At 56.8% G+C, this 13,654-nt stretch overlaps 2 protein-coding genes across 2 annotated transcripts in view; both read left to right on the forward strand.

Moving 5' to 3' along the window:
- FCGBP (Fc gamma binding protein) overlaps positions 1-5,624 on the forward strand; it is a 39,406-nt gene extending 33,782 nt beyond the window's left edge. Inside the window, exons 46-54 of the mRNA XM_074153576.1 lie at positions 1,121-1,204; positions 1,318-1,559; positions 1,655-1,938; positions 2,038-2,315; positions 2,611-3,209; positions 3,580-4,144; positions 4,296-4,495; positions 4,597-4,977; positions 5,334-5,624. Of these exons, the coding sequence (XP_074009677.1) occupies positions 1,121-1,204; positions 1,318-1,559; positions 1,655-1,938; positions 2,038-2,315; positions 2,611-3,209; positions 3,580-4,144; positions 4,296-4,495; positions 4,597-4,977; positions 5,334-5,624 (2,924 nt within the window). The remainder of the gene's footprint in view (positions 1-1,120; positions 1,205-1,317; positions 1,560-1,654; positions 1,939-2,037; positions 2,316-2,610; positions 3,210-3,579; positions 4,145-4,295; positions 4,496-4,596; positions 4,978-5,333) is intronic.
- A 200-nt stretch (positions 5,625-5,824) lies between these two features.
- On the forward strand, positions 5,825-12,125 carry LOC141468486 (IgGFc-binding protein-like). Its single transcript, XM_074153578.1, has 11 exons — positions 5,825-5,850; positions 6,309-6,580; positions 7,622-7,705; positions 7,819-8,060; positions 8,156-8,439; positions 8,539-8,816; positions 9,112-9,710; positions 10,081-10,645; positions 10,797-10,996; positions 11,098-11,478; positions 11,835-12,125. The coding sequence occupies exons 1-11, from the start codon at positions 5,825-5,827 to the stop codon at positions 12,123-12,125; spliced, it is 3,222 nt and encodes a 1,073-aa protein (XP_074009679.1).
- The last annotated feature ends 1,529 nt before the right edge of the window (positions 12,126-13,654 follow it).

The following is a 13,654-nucleotide window of genomic DNA, read 5'->3' on the forward strand; positions in this document are numbered from 1 at the left end:
GCAATGACCTGGGGGCCTATGCCACAGCCTGTGCTGAGGCAGGCGTTGCTCTGGGAGACTGGAGCGCTGGCACCGTCTGTGGTAAGTGTCACTTTTTCATGTGTTTTTATGAGTGAGTTATAGCGACTTTTACGCATGTATTCTGCGGGATTGTGTAGTAGTCTTTCCTTCTTTTTAGCAGATCATGGATTTTCTTTTCTTCTTCTACGTCCTTTGGTTTTACCTCCTATGCCTAAGTGTAAGATCCAGGAACCACTTAAAGTCTTATAGCAAATGTGCTGGGTTTGCACCGCCCTTTCCATAGAGTCAGTCCGCAATGGCCTTACCTCTGTTCTCGCTGGTGTCCTGACATATGTATTCTGGACAGTGGTTTTTGTCCTTAACACAGCAATGGCTGTATCAGCAGGTTTTTTGCGGTATGACAACAGATACTGCCTGAGAAATGTGGGGGTAGCAATGCACAGCTAGTCAAGAGGGGCTAAGGCTTTGCTGTGTAATGAAGTGCAGCTTCAAGAAGTGGTCAGAAAGGTCCTAAGATTGTAGAAAATTATTGGTAGCATCCATCCCGAGACACAAGTGCTGGGAGGCTTAGCAACGTACCACTCAGACAAGCGGAGAGAAGACGTGGAGAGGTGGTGAGAGAGGCAGAAAGACAGAAGTCTTGACTAATACACAACATGGGATACGCAGAACGGGGATAATTCCCCGGGAAAAACCATACCTCTCAACATGCCTGTTCTAAAGTTACGCTTTGATACAACAGCATACTGCCTGTTTCCACTCGGTTGGCCATCCTCACGTGGCCATGAGCATGCCGTGGATGTAGGGGTGCCCTGTGGGACACAGGGAAAAAGGTCCCCTTCCTCACTCTAGAAACTCTGCTTTCCTTTCTGCACCATACCCAGCTCCCTAGAAGTCTGCAATTTGGCCTGCATATTCGACGATGACTTCTGTGAGTGGGTCCAGGAAGATTACAGCAGCATTGACTGGATAAGGAACAAGGGTTAGGGAAGTGCAGCATGAGGAACTTTATGATTCTTGTGGCAGTCATGCAGCTTCAGTCTTGAATAAGAGCTGGCAAATGAGGATTGATTTGCTTATACCATTGTCTCTTTTGTAGGTGATGTGATTTCAACAACACCAAGCACCGCCATCACAACACCTTCAGAAGACACAACCACGCCAGCACCCATACCAAGACCAGGTGAGTTGAGTAGACCAGCCATGGGGCCGGAGTCCTTTGGGCAGAGAAGGCTGGTGAGCAGAGGCAGCAGGAGGTGTTTAACCAAACGTTTCCTCTGGTCTTTCCGCTGTCAGGGACCTGTGTGGTGGAAGGAGACCCTCACTACCACACGTTTGACAAGCAGCTACATCACTTCATGGGCACCTGCACCTACACCCTTTCCAAGCTGTGCGAGAGCAACAGCTCGCTGCCGTACTTCAACGTGGAAGCGGCCAATGAGCACAGGGGAGGCAACACTCGCGTGTCCTATGTCCGATACGTGGATGTCGATGTGGCCGGCCAGCGGATAAGGCTGGGGAAGGGTGGAGTGGTGACGGTAAGCACAAGGGGGAGAGGCGGTGGGGCTGTGTGAGAGGACAGAGCTGTGCCAAATGTGTTGCTCCAACCCTGCCTTGGTTTCTGTCCTTCCAGGTCAACGGAGTGGCAGAGGTCCTGCCCTGCACCCCATCCGCGGGCGTGCAGGTCTCGTCCAGCGGATTCTACACAGTGGTCACAACAGACTTTGGCTTGAGAGTGAAGTTTGATGGGAACCATCGGGTGGAGGTGACGCTTCCCAGCACCTTTGGGGAGAAGGTTTGTGGCATGTGTGGGAACTACAACGGGATGGCAGCGGATGACTTCCTGAACCCGGAAGGGATGCCCGAGCCAGACTCCACGAGCCTGGGCAACAGCTGGCAGGTGTCCAACGACAGCAGGTGTGTGTGACCCCCAGCAGGTCTGGGGACGGGGAGGAGGAGGCACTAGGAGAAGCCCACAGATGACCCAGGGGGGTCCTTCTGCCTGTCTCTCCACAGCTGCTCAGCCGGACCGCTCCCCACCCCAGCCTGCAATGAGACGGACAAGCAAGTCATTGCCAGCAGCCGCTTCTGTGGGCTCCTCAACGACACCAGCGGCCCCTTCCAGATGTGCCACGCTGTGCTGAGCCCCAACAGTTACTTTGACACCTGCTCTTATGACCTGTGTGAGCTGGGGCTGGACCACGAGACCCTGTGCAAGAGCTTGCAGTCCTACGCAGATGCCTGCCAGTCGCTTGGCGTCACGATCCCTGTGTGGAGGAACGCAACCTTCTGCCGTAAGTCCACACACAGTACCAGGGCTCATTACCGCCAGGAAAACACAGAATAGGCCTGCAAAGTGGAGCGGGGCATAAGAAATATTTTTACAACGTGCTGTGGCGATTTACAGGTAGTTGTAAGTATTAGAGGGTCCGTTTTCTGTTTCATTTGACCAGGTATGGCTTAGAACGCCCATGGAGCCAAGCAGACCAGATAGGACTCAAGCAGACTCTTGATTTTTCAAAGAGGAAAATATAGCACATAGCATGTGTTATGTTCTCCAAGTAATGGCCGTGTCTTCTGTCTTGGCAGCCGTCACCTGTCCATCCAACAGTCACTATGAGCCCTGTGCTGCAGCCTGCCCTGCCACCTGTGTCAACCCGATGGCTCCTGTTACCTGCAGCCTGCCGTGCGTGGAAGGATGTGTGTGCGACAGCGGGTACCTGCTCTACAACGACCGCTGCGTGCCCAGCCAGCAGTGCGGGTGCTGGCACAACGGGCAGCACTACCCCGTGGGCTCGGAATTCTGGACGGACAACACCTGCTCCTCAAAGTGCACGTGTCCCGCACGGGGAAGCAAAGTCCAGTGCTCCAGTGCCTCATGCCCCGCGGACCAGTACTGCGGGGTGCAGGATGGGAAACCTGAGTGTCTCGAAGAATCCTATGGCATCTGCCACGTCCACGGTGACCCTCACTACCTCACCTTTGACAAGGTGAGGCACAACTTTATGGGCAACTGCACCTACACGCTGGCCAAAGTGTGCTCCAACACCACCTCCCTGCCCTACTTCAATGTTGAGGCCAAGAACGAGCATCGTGGGAACACCAGAGTGTCCTATGTGCGCGAAGTCCTGGTTGAGGTGTACGGAGTGCGCATTGCCATTGTCAAGAAGGAGAAGAGCCGAGTGCTGGTAAGCAGTGGGGCTGGCACGAGCGTGGTGTGGCTACAAGGGAGAGGCTGGCATGTACCAGACATCTCCATTGTCCCAGGCCCGGGTGTCTTCCCTGAAGCCACTGGGTTCCTTTGTTTTGCCTTTCTGGGGGGTGGCGGGTCTAGAGGAGGGACAGGCAAAGACGGAATGTGGCCTGTGTTGCACAGAGGCCCCTGCCGAGTGCAGAACAGAGACACGGCTCTGGCAGCTGCAGGGGTGTTGGGGTGCAAGGGCATCACGGGCACCGGTTTGCCGTGCCCGGCCTGACAGCTGATTTCCCTCCCTGGGGCAGGAGACCCCAGGAAGGCCAGGGACAATTCCAGCGTCCATTGCGGTGTGTCTGCCCTAGGTGAACAATGTGTGGCATACCTTGCCGGTGAGCGCAGCGGGAGGTGCCATCACGGTGAGCAGGAGCGGCCGCTACATCGTCCTGGAGACAGACTTCAAGCTCCGAGTGTCCTACGACACTGACCACTCGGTGGAGGTGAAGGTGCCCACTACCTACTTCAACCTGACCTGTGGCATGTGCGGGAACTTCAACAACCGGCGAGAGGACGATTACATGATGCCCAACGGGCAGCAAGCCGCAGACTCCAATGAGCTGGGGGATAGCTGGCGGGTCCCAGACAATGACTCCTCTTGTGGTGTCCCCGTCCCCTCACCACCGTGCAGTGCAGAAGAGGAGAAGCTCTATCGATCAGACCAGTTCTGTGGCATGCTGACTGCCAGGCCTGGCTCTTTTGAGAGGTGCCACGGTGTGATCAACCCCCAGGACTACTTTGACACCTGCTTCTATGACCTTTGTGCCCTGAATGGTGGCCAGGAGTTCCTGTGTGCTGCTCTGGAGGCCTACGCCGACACGTGCCAGGCAGCGGGCGTGACTCTCCCTCCCTGGAGGAATGCCACCTTCTGCCGTGAGTACCTGCCTTGCCGTTGCCAGAAGGGGGATGTGCCGCTCCCCATGCCCAGAGCCTCTGGCCAAAGCAAGCCTTTGGTCCTCCCCTTCCTTGAAGGTCGCCCTTCCTTGAAGGCTTGCTGGTCCTAACTGTCCCCTTCCCATTGCAGCCCTGCCATGCGATGCCAACAGCTACTATGACCCTTGCATGACCGGCTGTCCTGCCACCTGCGTTGACCGAGAAGCCCCGCAGAACTGCTCCAAGCCCTGCATGGAGGGCTGCGCGTGTACCTCTGGCTTCCTGCTCAGCGGAGACACCTGTGTGCCCGAGGCCCAGTGTGGCTGCCTCTTTGAGGGCAACTACTACAGCGTGAGTGAAAACCCTGCCCTGGCTTGCACCCTTCCCAGGGCACTCCCTTGCCTCTGCTTTCCTGCCTGATACGCTGACACTCGGTGTTTCTCCGCCTGCAGCAAGGCGACTACTTTGTGAGCGAGAACTGCACTCGCCGGTGCCGCTGTGAAGCCAACGGCCAGATGGTTTGCTCTGCGTTGTTCTGTGGTGAGGACGAGGTCTGCAAGATCCAGAATGGCCAGAGGGACTGTTACCCAGCCAGCACTGATCTCTGCCACATCTACGGTGACCCGCATTACAGCACCTTCGATGGGAAGCTTCACCACTTCCAGGGCTCCTGCAACTACACGGTGGTGACGGGCTGTGACAACTCCTCCGTTGGGTTCACTGTCACCACCCGCAACGAACATCGCAGCAGCCCGGCCTGGACAGCTCTGAACTCTGTGGCACTGTCCATGGAAGGCCTCCACATTGCACTGCGCCAGAAGAAGGCGGTCTACGTAAGCCCCTCATTTTTACACCTGGGAACAACGGATGCCCTAGGCACCATTAAGTACCACTCTGTCCCCAAGCGGAGCCTGAGATTCCCTGGGCCTGCTGGCATGCTCACAGAAGAGCACGGCAAGGCTCTGAGCGGGGCAGATATGGCTGCTCACGCAACAGCAGATGTTCGGCTTGTTTTCCCGAGCTTTTGGTGCACCGCACGTAGAGTAGCTGCTGTTCTCGTAGGCCTGGGCAGGGTTTCTCATGCCCCTGGGGCTTCTGACTCGGTGGGCCCTGGCACCATCACAGGGAAGAACGTCTCGGTGGAGGGCATTGCCTTACGCTTCTGTCTCCCTCTCTCCCCCTTATTCAGATCAACGGTGCTCTGGCCTCCCTGCCGGCCTCTCCTGCCCCTGGTGTGACCGTTTCCCTGAGTGGCTCCTACGTGCGGGTTTCTACCAAGCTGGGCCTGCATCTGCAGTTCAATGGGGACCATGAGCTCCTGGTGAGGGTGTCCGAGAAGCACAAGGGCAAGCTGTGTGGGCTGTGCGGGACGTACACTGGGAGCCAGCAGGATGACTTCATGCGGCCGGACGGGGTTGTCGTGCCCGACTTCAATGAGTTTGGAGCCAGCTGGATGGTGCCAGATGATGAGTGGCTGTGAGTTCTTGTTCCCTTGCGTAGGTGACGGACAAAAGGGAGCGTGGGAGAGGGGAGCTGTGAGGGCCACAAGGAGGAAGGGTTGGTAACGGTAGGCATGGGCTAAGGGAGAGGAGGCAGGCAGCGGTGGGAAAGCATGTGAGGCTCCCCAGCAGCAGCCGTGTCACCCTTGGGTCTCCCCTCTCTGCTCCACCCACCAGCGGCATGTCCTCTCTGCAACTGGATGCCAGGTGCGTGGCCGTTCCCCTTTCCCCTCACGGCTGACTTGCTTGTGGCAGTGTCCAAGCCCCTCCACGCCGTCAGGGTGCACGGTGCTCTCTCCCCGTAGGCGCTCTGCTCTGGGGTCCTTGGCGACCTCCGTGCAGGGCCTTGCCTTCCCACTCCACACGCTGCATCTCACCGTTCCTGACCCCAGAGAGAGTGGGCCAGGGCCTTAGCACGATGCTTTTCCCGAGCTGTTGTGAATGTGACTGCCTCGGCCATTTGTTTCCCTCCGCCTAATGCCATGAAAGCGTATGGTGACTGTGGTCCGTGTTGTCCACCCTTGCAAGTGAAGCCGTGGGTGCCTTGTCTTAGTGAGGGTTCTGTGCTGCTGAGACTGAGGTTTTGGCTGGGGAGGAGGTCAGGAAAAGGTCTGGCGGAGGCCCACAGGCCGCTGCGGGCTCAGGGCTGGCTGTGTGCTTTGCAGGTGTGACCCGGACATCAGCCCGCCTGTGTCCTGCTCCCCCTCCGAGGAGGAGGCAGCTAACAAGCAATGTGCAATCCTCACACAACCCGGTGGCCCGTTCCAGCCATGCCATGCAGTTCTGCCACCCCAGACGTACTTTGAGAGCTGTGTCTATGACCAGTGTGCCACGCATGGCAGCACGGAGCAGCTCTGCAATGACCTGGGGGCCTATGCCACAGCCTGTGCTGAGGCAGGCGTTGCTCTGGGAGACTGGAGCGCTGGCACCGTCTGTGGTAAGTGTCACTTTTTCATGTGTTTTTATGAGTGAGTTATAGCGACTTTTACGCATGTATTCTGCGGGATTGTGTAGTAGTCTTTCCTTCTTTTTAGCAGATCATGGATTTTCTTTTCTTCTTCTACGTCCTTTGGTTTTACCTCCTATGCCTAAGTGTAAGATCCAGGAACCACTTAAAGTCTTATAGCAAATGTGCTGGGTTTGCACCGCCCTTTCCATAGAGTCAGTCCGCAATGGCCTTACCTCTGTTCTCGCTGGTGTCCTGACATATGTATTCTGGACAGTGGTTTTTGTCCTTAACACAGCAATGGCTGTATCAGCAGGTTTTTTGCGGTATGACAACAGATACTGCCTGAGAAATGTGGGGGTAGCAATGCACAGCTAGTCAAGAGGGGCTAAGGCTTTGCTGTGTAATGAAGTGCAGCTTCAAGAAGTGGTCAGAAAGGTCCTAAGATTGTAGAAAATTATTGGTAGCATCCATCCCGAGACACAAGTGCTGGGAGGCTTAGCAACGTACCACTCAGACAAGCGGAGAGAAGACGTGGGAGAGGTGGTGAGAGAGGCAGAAAGACAGAAGTCTTGACTAATACACAACATGGGATACGCAGAACGGGGATAATTCCCCGGGAAAAACCATACCTCTCAACATGCCTGTTCTAAAGTTACGCTTTGATACAACAGCATACTGCCTGTTTCCACTCGGTTGGCCATCCTCACGTGGCCATGAGCATGCCGTGGATGTAGGGGTGCCCTGTGGGACACAGGGAAAAAGGTCCCCTTCCTCACTCTAGAAACTCTGCTTTCCTTTCTGCACCATACCCAGCTCCCCTAGAAGTCTGCAATTTGGCCTGCATATTCGACGATGACTTCTGTGAGTGGGTCCAGGAAGATTACAGCAGCATTGACTGGATAAGGAACAAGGGTTAGGGAAGTGCAGCATGAGGAACTTTATGATTCTTGTGGCAGTCATGCAGCTTCAGTCTTGAATAAGAGCTGGCAAATGAGGATTGATTTGCTTATACCATTGTCTCTTTTGTAGGTGATGTGATTTCAACAACACCAAGCACCGCCATCACAACACCTTCAGAAGACACAACCACGCCAGCACCCATACCAAGACCAGGTGAGTTGAGTAGACCAGCCATGGGGCCGGAGTCCTTTGGGCAGAGAAGGCTGGTGAGCAGAGGCAGCAGGAGGTGTTTAACCAAACGTTTCCTCTGGTCTTTCCGCTGTCAGGGACCTGTGTGGTGGAAGGAGACCCTCACTACCACACGTTTGACAAGCAGCTACATCACTTCATGGGCACCTGCACCTACACCCTTTCCAAGCTGTGCGAGAGCAACAGCTCGCTGCCGTACTTCAACGTGGAAGCGGCCAATGAGCACAGGGGAGGCAACACTCGCGTGTCCTATGTCCGATACGTGGATGTCGATGTGGCCGGCCAGCGGATAAGGCTGGGGAAGGGTGGAGTGGTGACGGTAAGCACAAGGGGGAGAGGCGGTGGGGCTGTGTGAGAGGACAGAGCTGTGCCAAATGTGTTGCTCCAACCCTGCCTTGGTTTCTGTCCTTCCAGGTCAACGGAGTGGCAGAGGTCCTGCCCTGCACCCCATCCGCGGGCGTGCAGGTCTCGTCCAGCGGATTCTACACAGTGGTCACAACAGACTTTGGCTTGAGAGTGAAGTTTGATGGGAACCATCGGGTGGAGGTGACGCTTCCCAGCACCTTTGGGGAGAAGGTTTGTGGCATGTGTGGGAACTACAACGGGATGGCAGCGGATGACTTCCTGAACCCGGAAGGGATGCCCGAGCCAGACTCCACGAGCCTGGGCAACAGCTGGCAGGTGTCCAACGACAGCAGGTGTGTGTGACCCCCAGCAGGTCTGGGGACGGGGAGGAGGAGGCACTAGGAGAAGCCCACAGATGACCCAGGGGGGTCCTTCTGCCTGTCTCTCCACAGCTGCTCAGCCGGACCGCTCCCCACCCCAGCCTGCAATGAGACGGACAAGCAAGTCATTGCCAGCAGCCGCTTCTGTGGGCTCCTCAACGACACCAGCGGCCCCTTCCAGATGTGCCACGCTGTGCTGAGCCCCAACAGTTACTTTGACACCTGCTCTTATGACCTGTGTGAGCTGGGGCTGGACCACGAGACCCTGTGCAAGAGCTTGCAGTCCTACGCAGATGCCTGCCAGTCGCTTGGCGTCACGATCCCTGTGTGGAGGAACGCAACCTTCTGCCGTAAGTCCACACACAGTACCAGGGCTCATTACCGCCAGGAAAACACAGAATAGGCCTGCAAAGTGGAGCGGGGCATAAGAAATATTTTTACAACGTGCTGTGGCGATTTACAGGTAGTTGTAAGTATTAGAGGGTCCGTTTTCTGTTTCATTTGACCAGGTATGGCTTAGAACGCCCATGGAGCCAAGCAGACCAGATAGGACTCAAGCAGACTCTTGATTTTTCAAAGAGGAAAATATAGCACATAGCATGTGTTATGTTCTCCAAGTAATGGCCGTGTCTTCTGTCTTGGCAGCCGTCACCTGTCCATCCAACAGTCACTATGAGCCCTGTGCTGCAGCCTGCCCTGCCACCTGTGTCAACCCGATGGCTCCTGTTACCTGCAGCCTGCCGTGCGTGGAAGGATGTGTGTGCGACAGCGGGTACCTGCTCTACAACGACCGCTGCGTGCCCAGCCAGCAGTGCGGGTGCTGGCACAACGGGCAGCACTACCCCGTGGGCTCGGAATTCTGGACGGACAACACCTGCTCCTCAAAGTGCACGTGTCCCGCACGGGGAAGCAAAGTCCAGTGCTCCAGTGCCTCATGCCCCGCGGACCAGTACTGCGGGGTGCAGGATGGGAAACCTGAGTGTCTCGAAGAATCCTATGGCATCTGCCACGTCCACGGTGACCCTCACTACCTCACCTTTGACAAGGTGAGGCACAACTTTATGGGCAACTGCACCTACACGCTGGCCAAAGTGTGCTCCAACACCACCTCCCTGCCCTACTTCAATGTTGAGGCCAAGAACGAGCATCGTGGGAACACCAGAGTGTCCTATGTGCGCGAAGTCCTGGTTGAGGTGTACGGAGTGCGCATTGCCATTGTCAAGAAGGAGAAGAGCCGAGTGCTGGTAAGCAGTGGGGCTGGCACGAGCGTGGTGTGGCTACAAGGGAGAGGCTGGCATGTACCAGACATCTCCATTGTCCCAGGCCCGGGTGTCTTCCCTGAAGCCACTGGGTTCCTTTGTTTTGCCTTTCTGGGGGGTGGCGGGTCTAGAGGAGGGACAGGCAAAGACGGAATGTGGCCTGTGTTGCACAGAGGCCCCTGCCGAGTGCAGAACAGAGACACGGCTCTGGCAGCTGCAGGGGTGTTGGGGTGCAAGGGCATCACGGGCACCGGTTTGCCGTGCCCGGCCTGACAGCTGATTTCCCTCCCTGGGGCAGGAGACCCCAGGAAGGCCAGGGACAATTCCAGCGTCCATTGCGGTGTGTCTGCCCTAGGTGAACAATGTGTGGCATACCTTGCCGGTGAGCGCAGCGGGAGGTGCCATCACGGTGAGCAGGAGCGGCCGCTACATCGTCCTGGAGACAGACTTCAAGCTCCGAGTGTCCTACGACACTGACCACTCGGTGGAGGTGAAGGTGCCCACTACCTACTTCAACCTGACCTGTGGCATGTGCGGGAACTTCAACAACCGGCGAGAGGACGATTACATGATGCCCAACGGGCAGCAAGCCGCAGACTCCAATGAGCTGGGGGATAGCTGGCGGGTCCCAGACAATGACTCCTCTTGTGGTGTCCCCGTCCCCTCACCACCGTGCAGTGCAGAAGAGGAGAAGCTCTATCGATCAGACCAGTTCTGTGGCATGCTGACTGCCAGGCCTGGCTCTTTTGAGAGGTGCCACGGTGTGATCAACCCCCAGGACTACTTTGACACCTGCTTCTATGACCTTTGTGCCCTGAATGGTGGCCAGGAGTTCCTGTGTGCTGCTCTGGAGGCCTACGCCGACACGTGCCAGGCAGCGGGCGTGACTCTCCCTCCCTGGAGGAATGCCACCTTCTGCCGTGAGTACCTGCCTTGCCGTTGCCAGAAGGGGGATGTGCCGCTCCCCATGCCCAGAGCCTCTGGCCAAAGCAAGCCTTTGGTCCTCCCCTTCCTTGAAGGTCGCCCTTCCTTGAAGGCTTGCTGGTCCTAACTGTCCCCTTCCCATTGCAGCCCTGCCATGCGATGCCAACAGCTACTATGACCCTTGCATGACCGGCTGTCCTGCCACCTGCGTTGACCGAGAAGCCCCGCAGAACTGCTCCAAGCCCTGCATGGAGGGCTGCGCGTGTACCTCTGGCTTCCTGCTCAGCGGAGACACCTGTGTGCCCGAGGCCCAGTGTGGCTGCCTCTTTGAGGGCAACTACTACAGCGTGAGTGAAAACCCTGCCCTGGCTTGCACCCTTCCCAGGGCACTCCCTTGCCTCTGCTTTCCTGCCTGATACGCTGACACTCGGTGTTTCTCCGCCTGCAGCAAGGCGACTACTTTGTGAGCGAGAACTGCACTCGCCGGTGCCGCTGTGAAGCCAACGGCCAGATGGTTTGCTCTGCGTTGTTCTGTGGTGAGGACGAGGTCTGCAAGATCCAGAATGGCCAGAGGGACTGTTACCCAGCCAGCACTGATCTCTGCCACATCTACGGTGACCCGCATTACAGCACCTTCGATGGGAAGCTTCACCACTTCCAGGGCTCCTGCAACTACACGGTGGTGACGGGCTGTGACAACTCCTCCGTTGGGTTCACTGTCACCACCCGCAACGAACATCGCAGCAGCCCGGCCTGGACAGCTCTGAACTCTGTGGCACTGTCCATGGAAGGCCTCCACATTGCACTGCGCCAGAAGAAGGCGGTCTACGTAAGCCCCTCATTTTTACACCTGGGAACAACGGATGCCCTAGGCACCATTAAGTACCACTCTGTCCCCAAGCGGAGCCTGAGATTCCCTGGGCCTGCTGGCATGCTCACAGAAGAGCACGGCAAGGCTCTGAGCGGGGCAGATATGGCTGCTCACGCAACAGCAGATGTTCGGCTTGTTTTCCCGAGCTTTTGGTGCACCGCACGTAGAGTAGCTGCTGTTCTCGTAGGCCTGGGCAGGGTTTCTCATGCCCCTGGGGCTTCTGACTCGGTGGGCCCTGGCACCATCACAGGGAAGAACGTCTCGGTGGAGGGCATTGCCTTACGCTTCTGTCTCCCTCTCTCCCCCTTATTCAGATCAACGGTGCTCTGGCCTCCCTGCCGGCCTCTCCTGCCCCTGGTGTGACCGTTTCCCTGAGTGGCTCCTACGTGCGGGTTTCTACCAAGCTGGGCCTGCATCTGCAGTTCAATGGGGACCATGAGCTCCTGGTGAGGGTGTCCGAGAAGCACAAGGGCAAGCTGTGTGGGCTGTGCGGGACGTACACTGGGAGCCAGCAGGATGACTTCATGCGGCCGGACGGGGTTGTCGTGCCCGACTTCAATGAGTTTGGAGCCAGCTGGATGGTGCCAGATGATGAGTGGCTGTGAGTTCTTGTTCCCTTGCGTAGGTGACGGACAAAAGGGAGCGTGGGAGAGGGGAGCTGTGAGGGCCACAAGGAGGAAGGGTTGGTAACGGTAGGCATGGGCTAAGGGAGAGGAGGCAGGCAGCGGTGGGAAAGCATGTGAGGCTCCCCAGCAGCAGCCGTGTCACCCTTGGGTCTCCCCTCTCTGCTCCACCCACCAGCGGCATGTCCTCTCTGCAACTGGATGCCAGGTGCGTGGCCGTTCCCCTTTCCCCTCACGGCTGACTTGCTTGTGGCAGTGTCCAAGCCCCTCCATGCCGTCAGGGTGCACGGTGCTCTCTCCCCGTAGGCGCTCTGCTCTGGGGTCCTTGGCGACCTCCGTGCAGGGCCTTGCCTTCCCACTCCACACGCTGCATCTCACCGTTCCTGACCCCAGAGAGAGTGGGCCAGGGCCTTAGCACGATGCTTTTCCCGAGCTGTTGTGAATGTGACTGCCTCGGCCATTTGTTTCCCTCCGCCTAATGCCATGAAAGCGTATGGTGACTGTGGTCCGTGTTGTCCACCCTTGCAAGTGAAGCCGTGGGTGCCTTGTCTTAGTGAGGGTTCTGTGCTGCTGAGACTGAGGTTTTGGCTGGGGAGGAGGTCAGGAAAAGGTCTGGCGGAGGCCCACAGGCCGCTGCGGGCTCAGGGCTGGCTGTGTGCTTTGCAGGTGTGACCCGGACATCAGCCCGCCTGTGTCCTGCTCCCCCTCCGAGGAGGAGGCAGCTAACAAGCAATGTGCAATCCTCACACAACCCGGTGGCCCGTTCCAGCCATGCCATGCAGTTCTGCCACCCCAGACGTACTTTGAGAGCTGTGTCTATGACCAGTGTGCCACGCATGGCAGCACGGAGCAGCTCTGCAATGACCTGGGGGCCTATGCCACAGCCTGTGCTGAGGCAGGCGTTGCTCTGGGAGACTGGAGCGCTGGCACCGTCTGTGGTAAGTGTCACTTTTTCATGTGTTTTTATGAGTGAGTTATAGCGACTTTTACGCATGTATTCTGCGGGATTGTGTAGTAGTCTTTCCTTCTTTTTAGCAGATCATGGATTTTCTTTTCTTCTTCTACGTCCTTTGGTTTTACCTCCTATGCCTAAGTGTAAGATCCAGGAACCACTTAAAGTCTTATAGCAAATGTGCTGGGTTTGCACCGCCCTTTCCATAGAGTCAGTCCGCAATGGCCTTACCTCTGTTCTCGCTGGTGTCCTGACATATGTATTCTGGACAGTGGTTTTTGTCCTTAACACAGCAATGGCTGTATCAGCAGGTTTTTTGCGGTATGACAACAGATACTGCCTGAGAAATGTGGGGGTAGCAATGCACAGCTAGTCAAGAGGGGCTAAGGCTTTGCTGTGTAATGAAGTGCAGCTTCAAGAAGTGGTCAGAAAGGTCCTAAGATTGTAGAAAATTATTGGTAGCATCCATCCCGAGACACAAGTGCTGGGAGGCTTAGCAACGTACCACTCAGACAAGCGGAGAGAAGACGTGGGAGAGGTGGTGAGAGAGGCAGAAAGA

This window comes from Numenius arquata, chromosome 9 (genome assembly GCF_964106895.1).
Source record: "Numenius arquata chromosome 9, bNumArq3.hap1.1, whole genome shotgun sequence".
Classification (NCBI taxonomy): Eukaryota; Metazoa; Chordata; class Aves; order Charadriiformes; family Scolopacidae; genus Numenius; species Numenius arquata.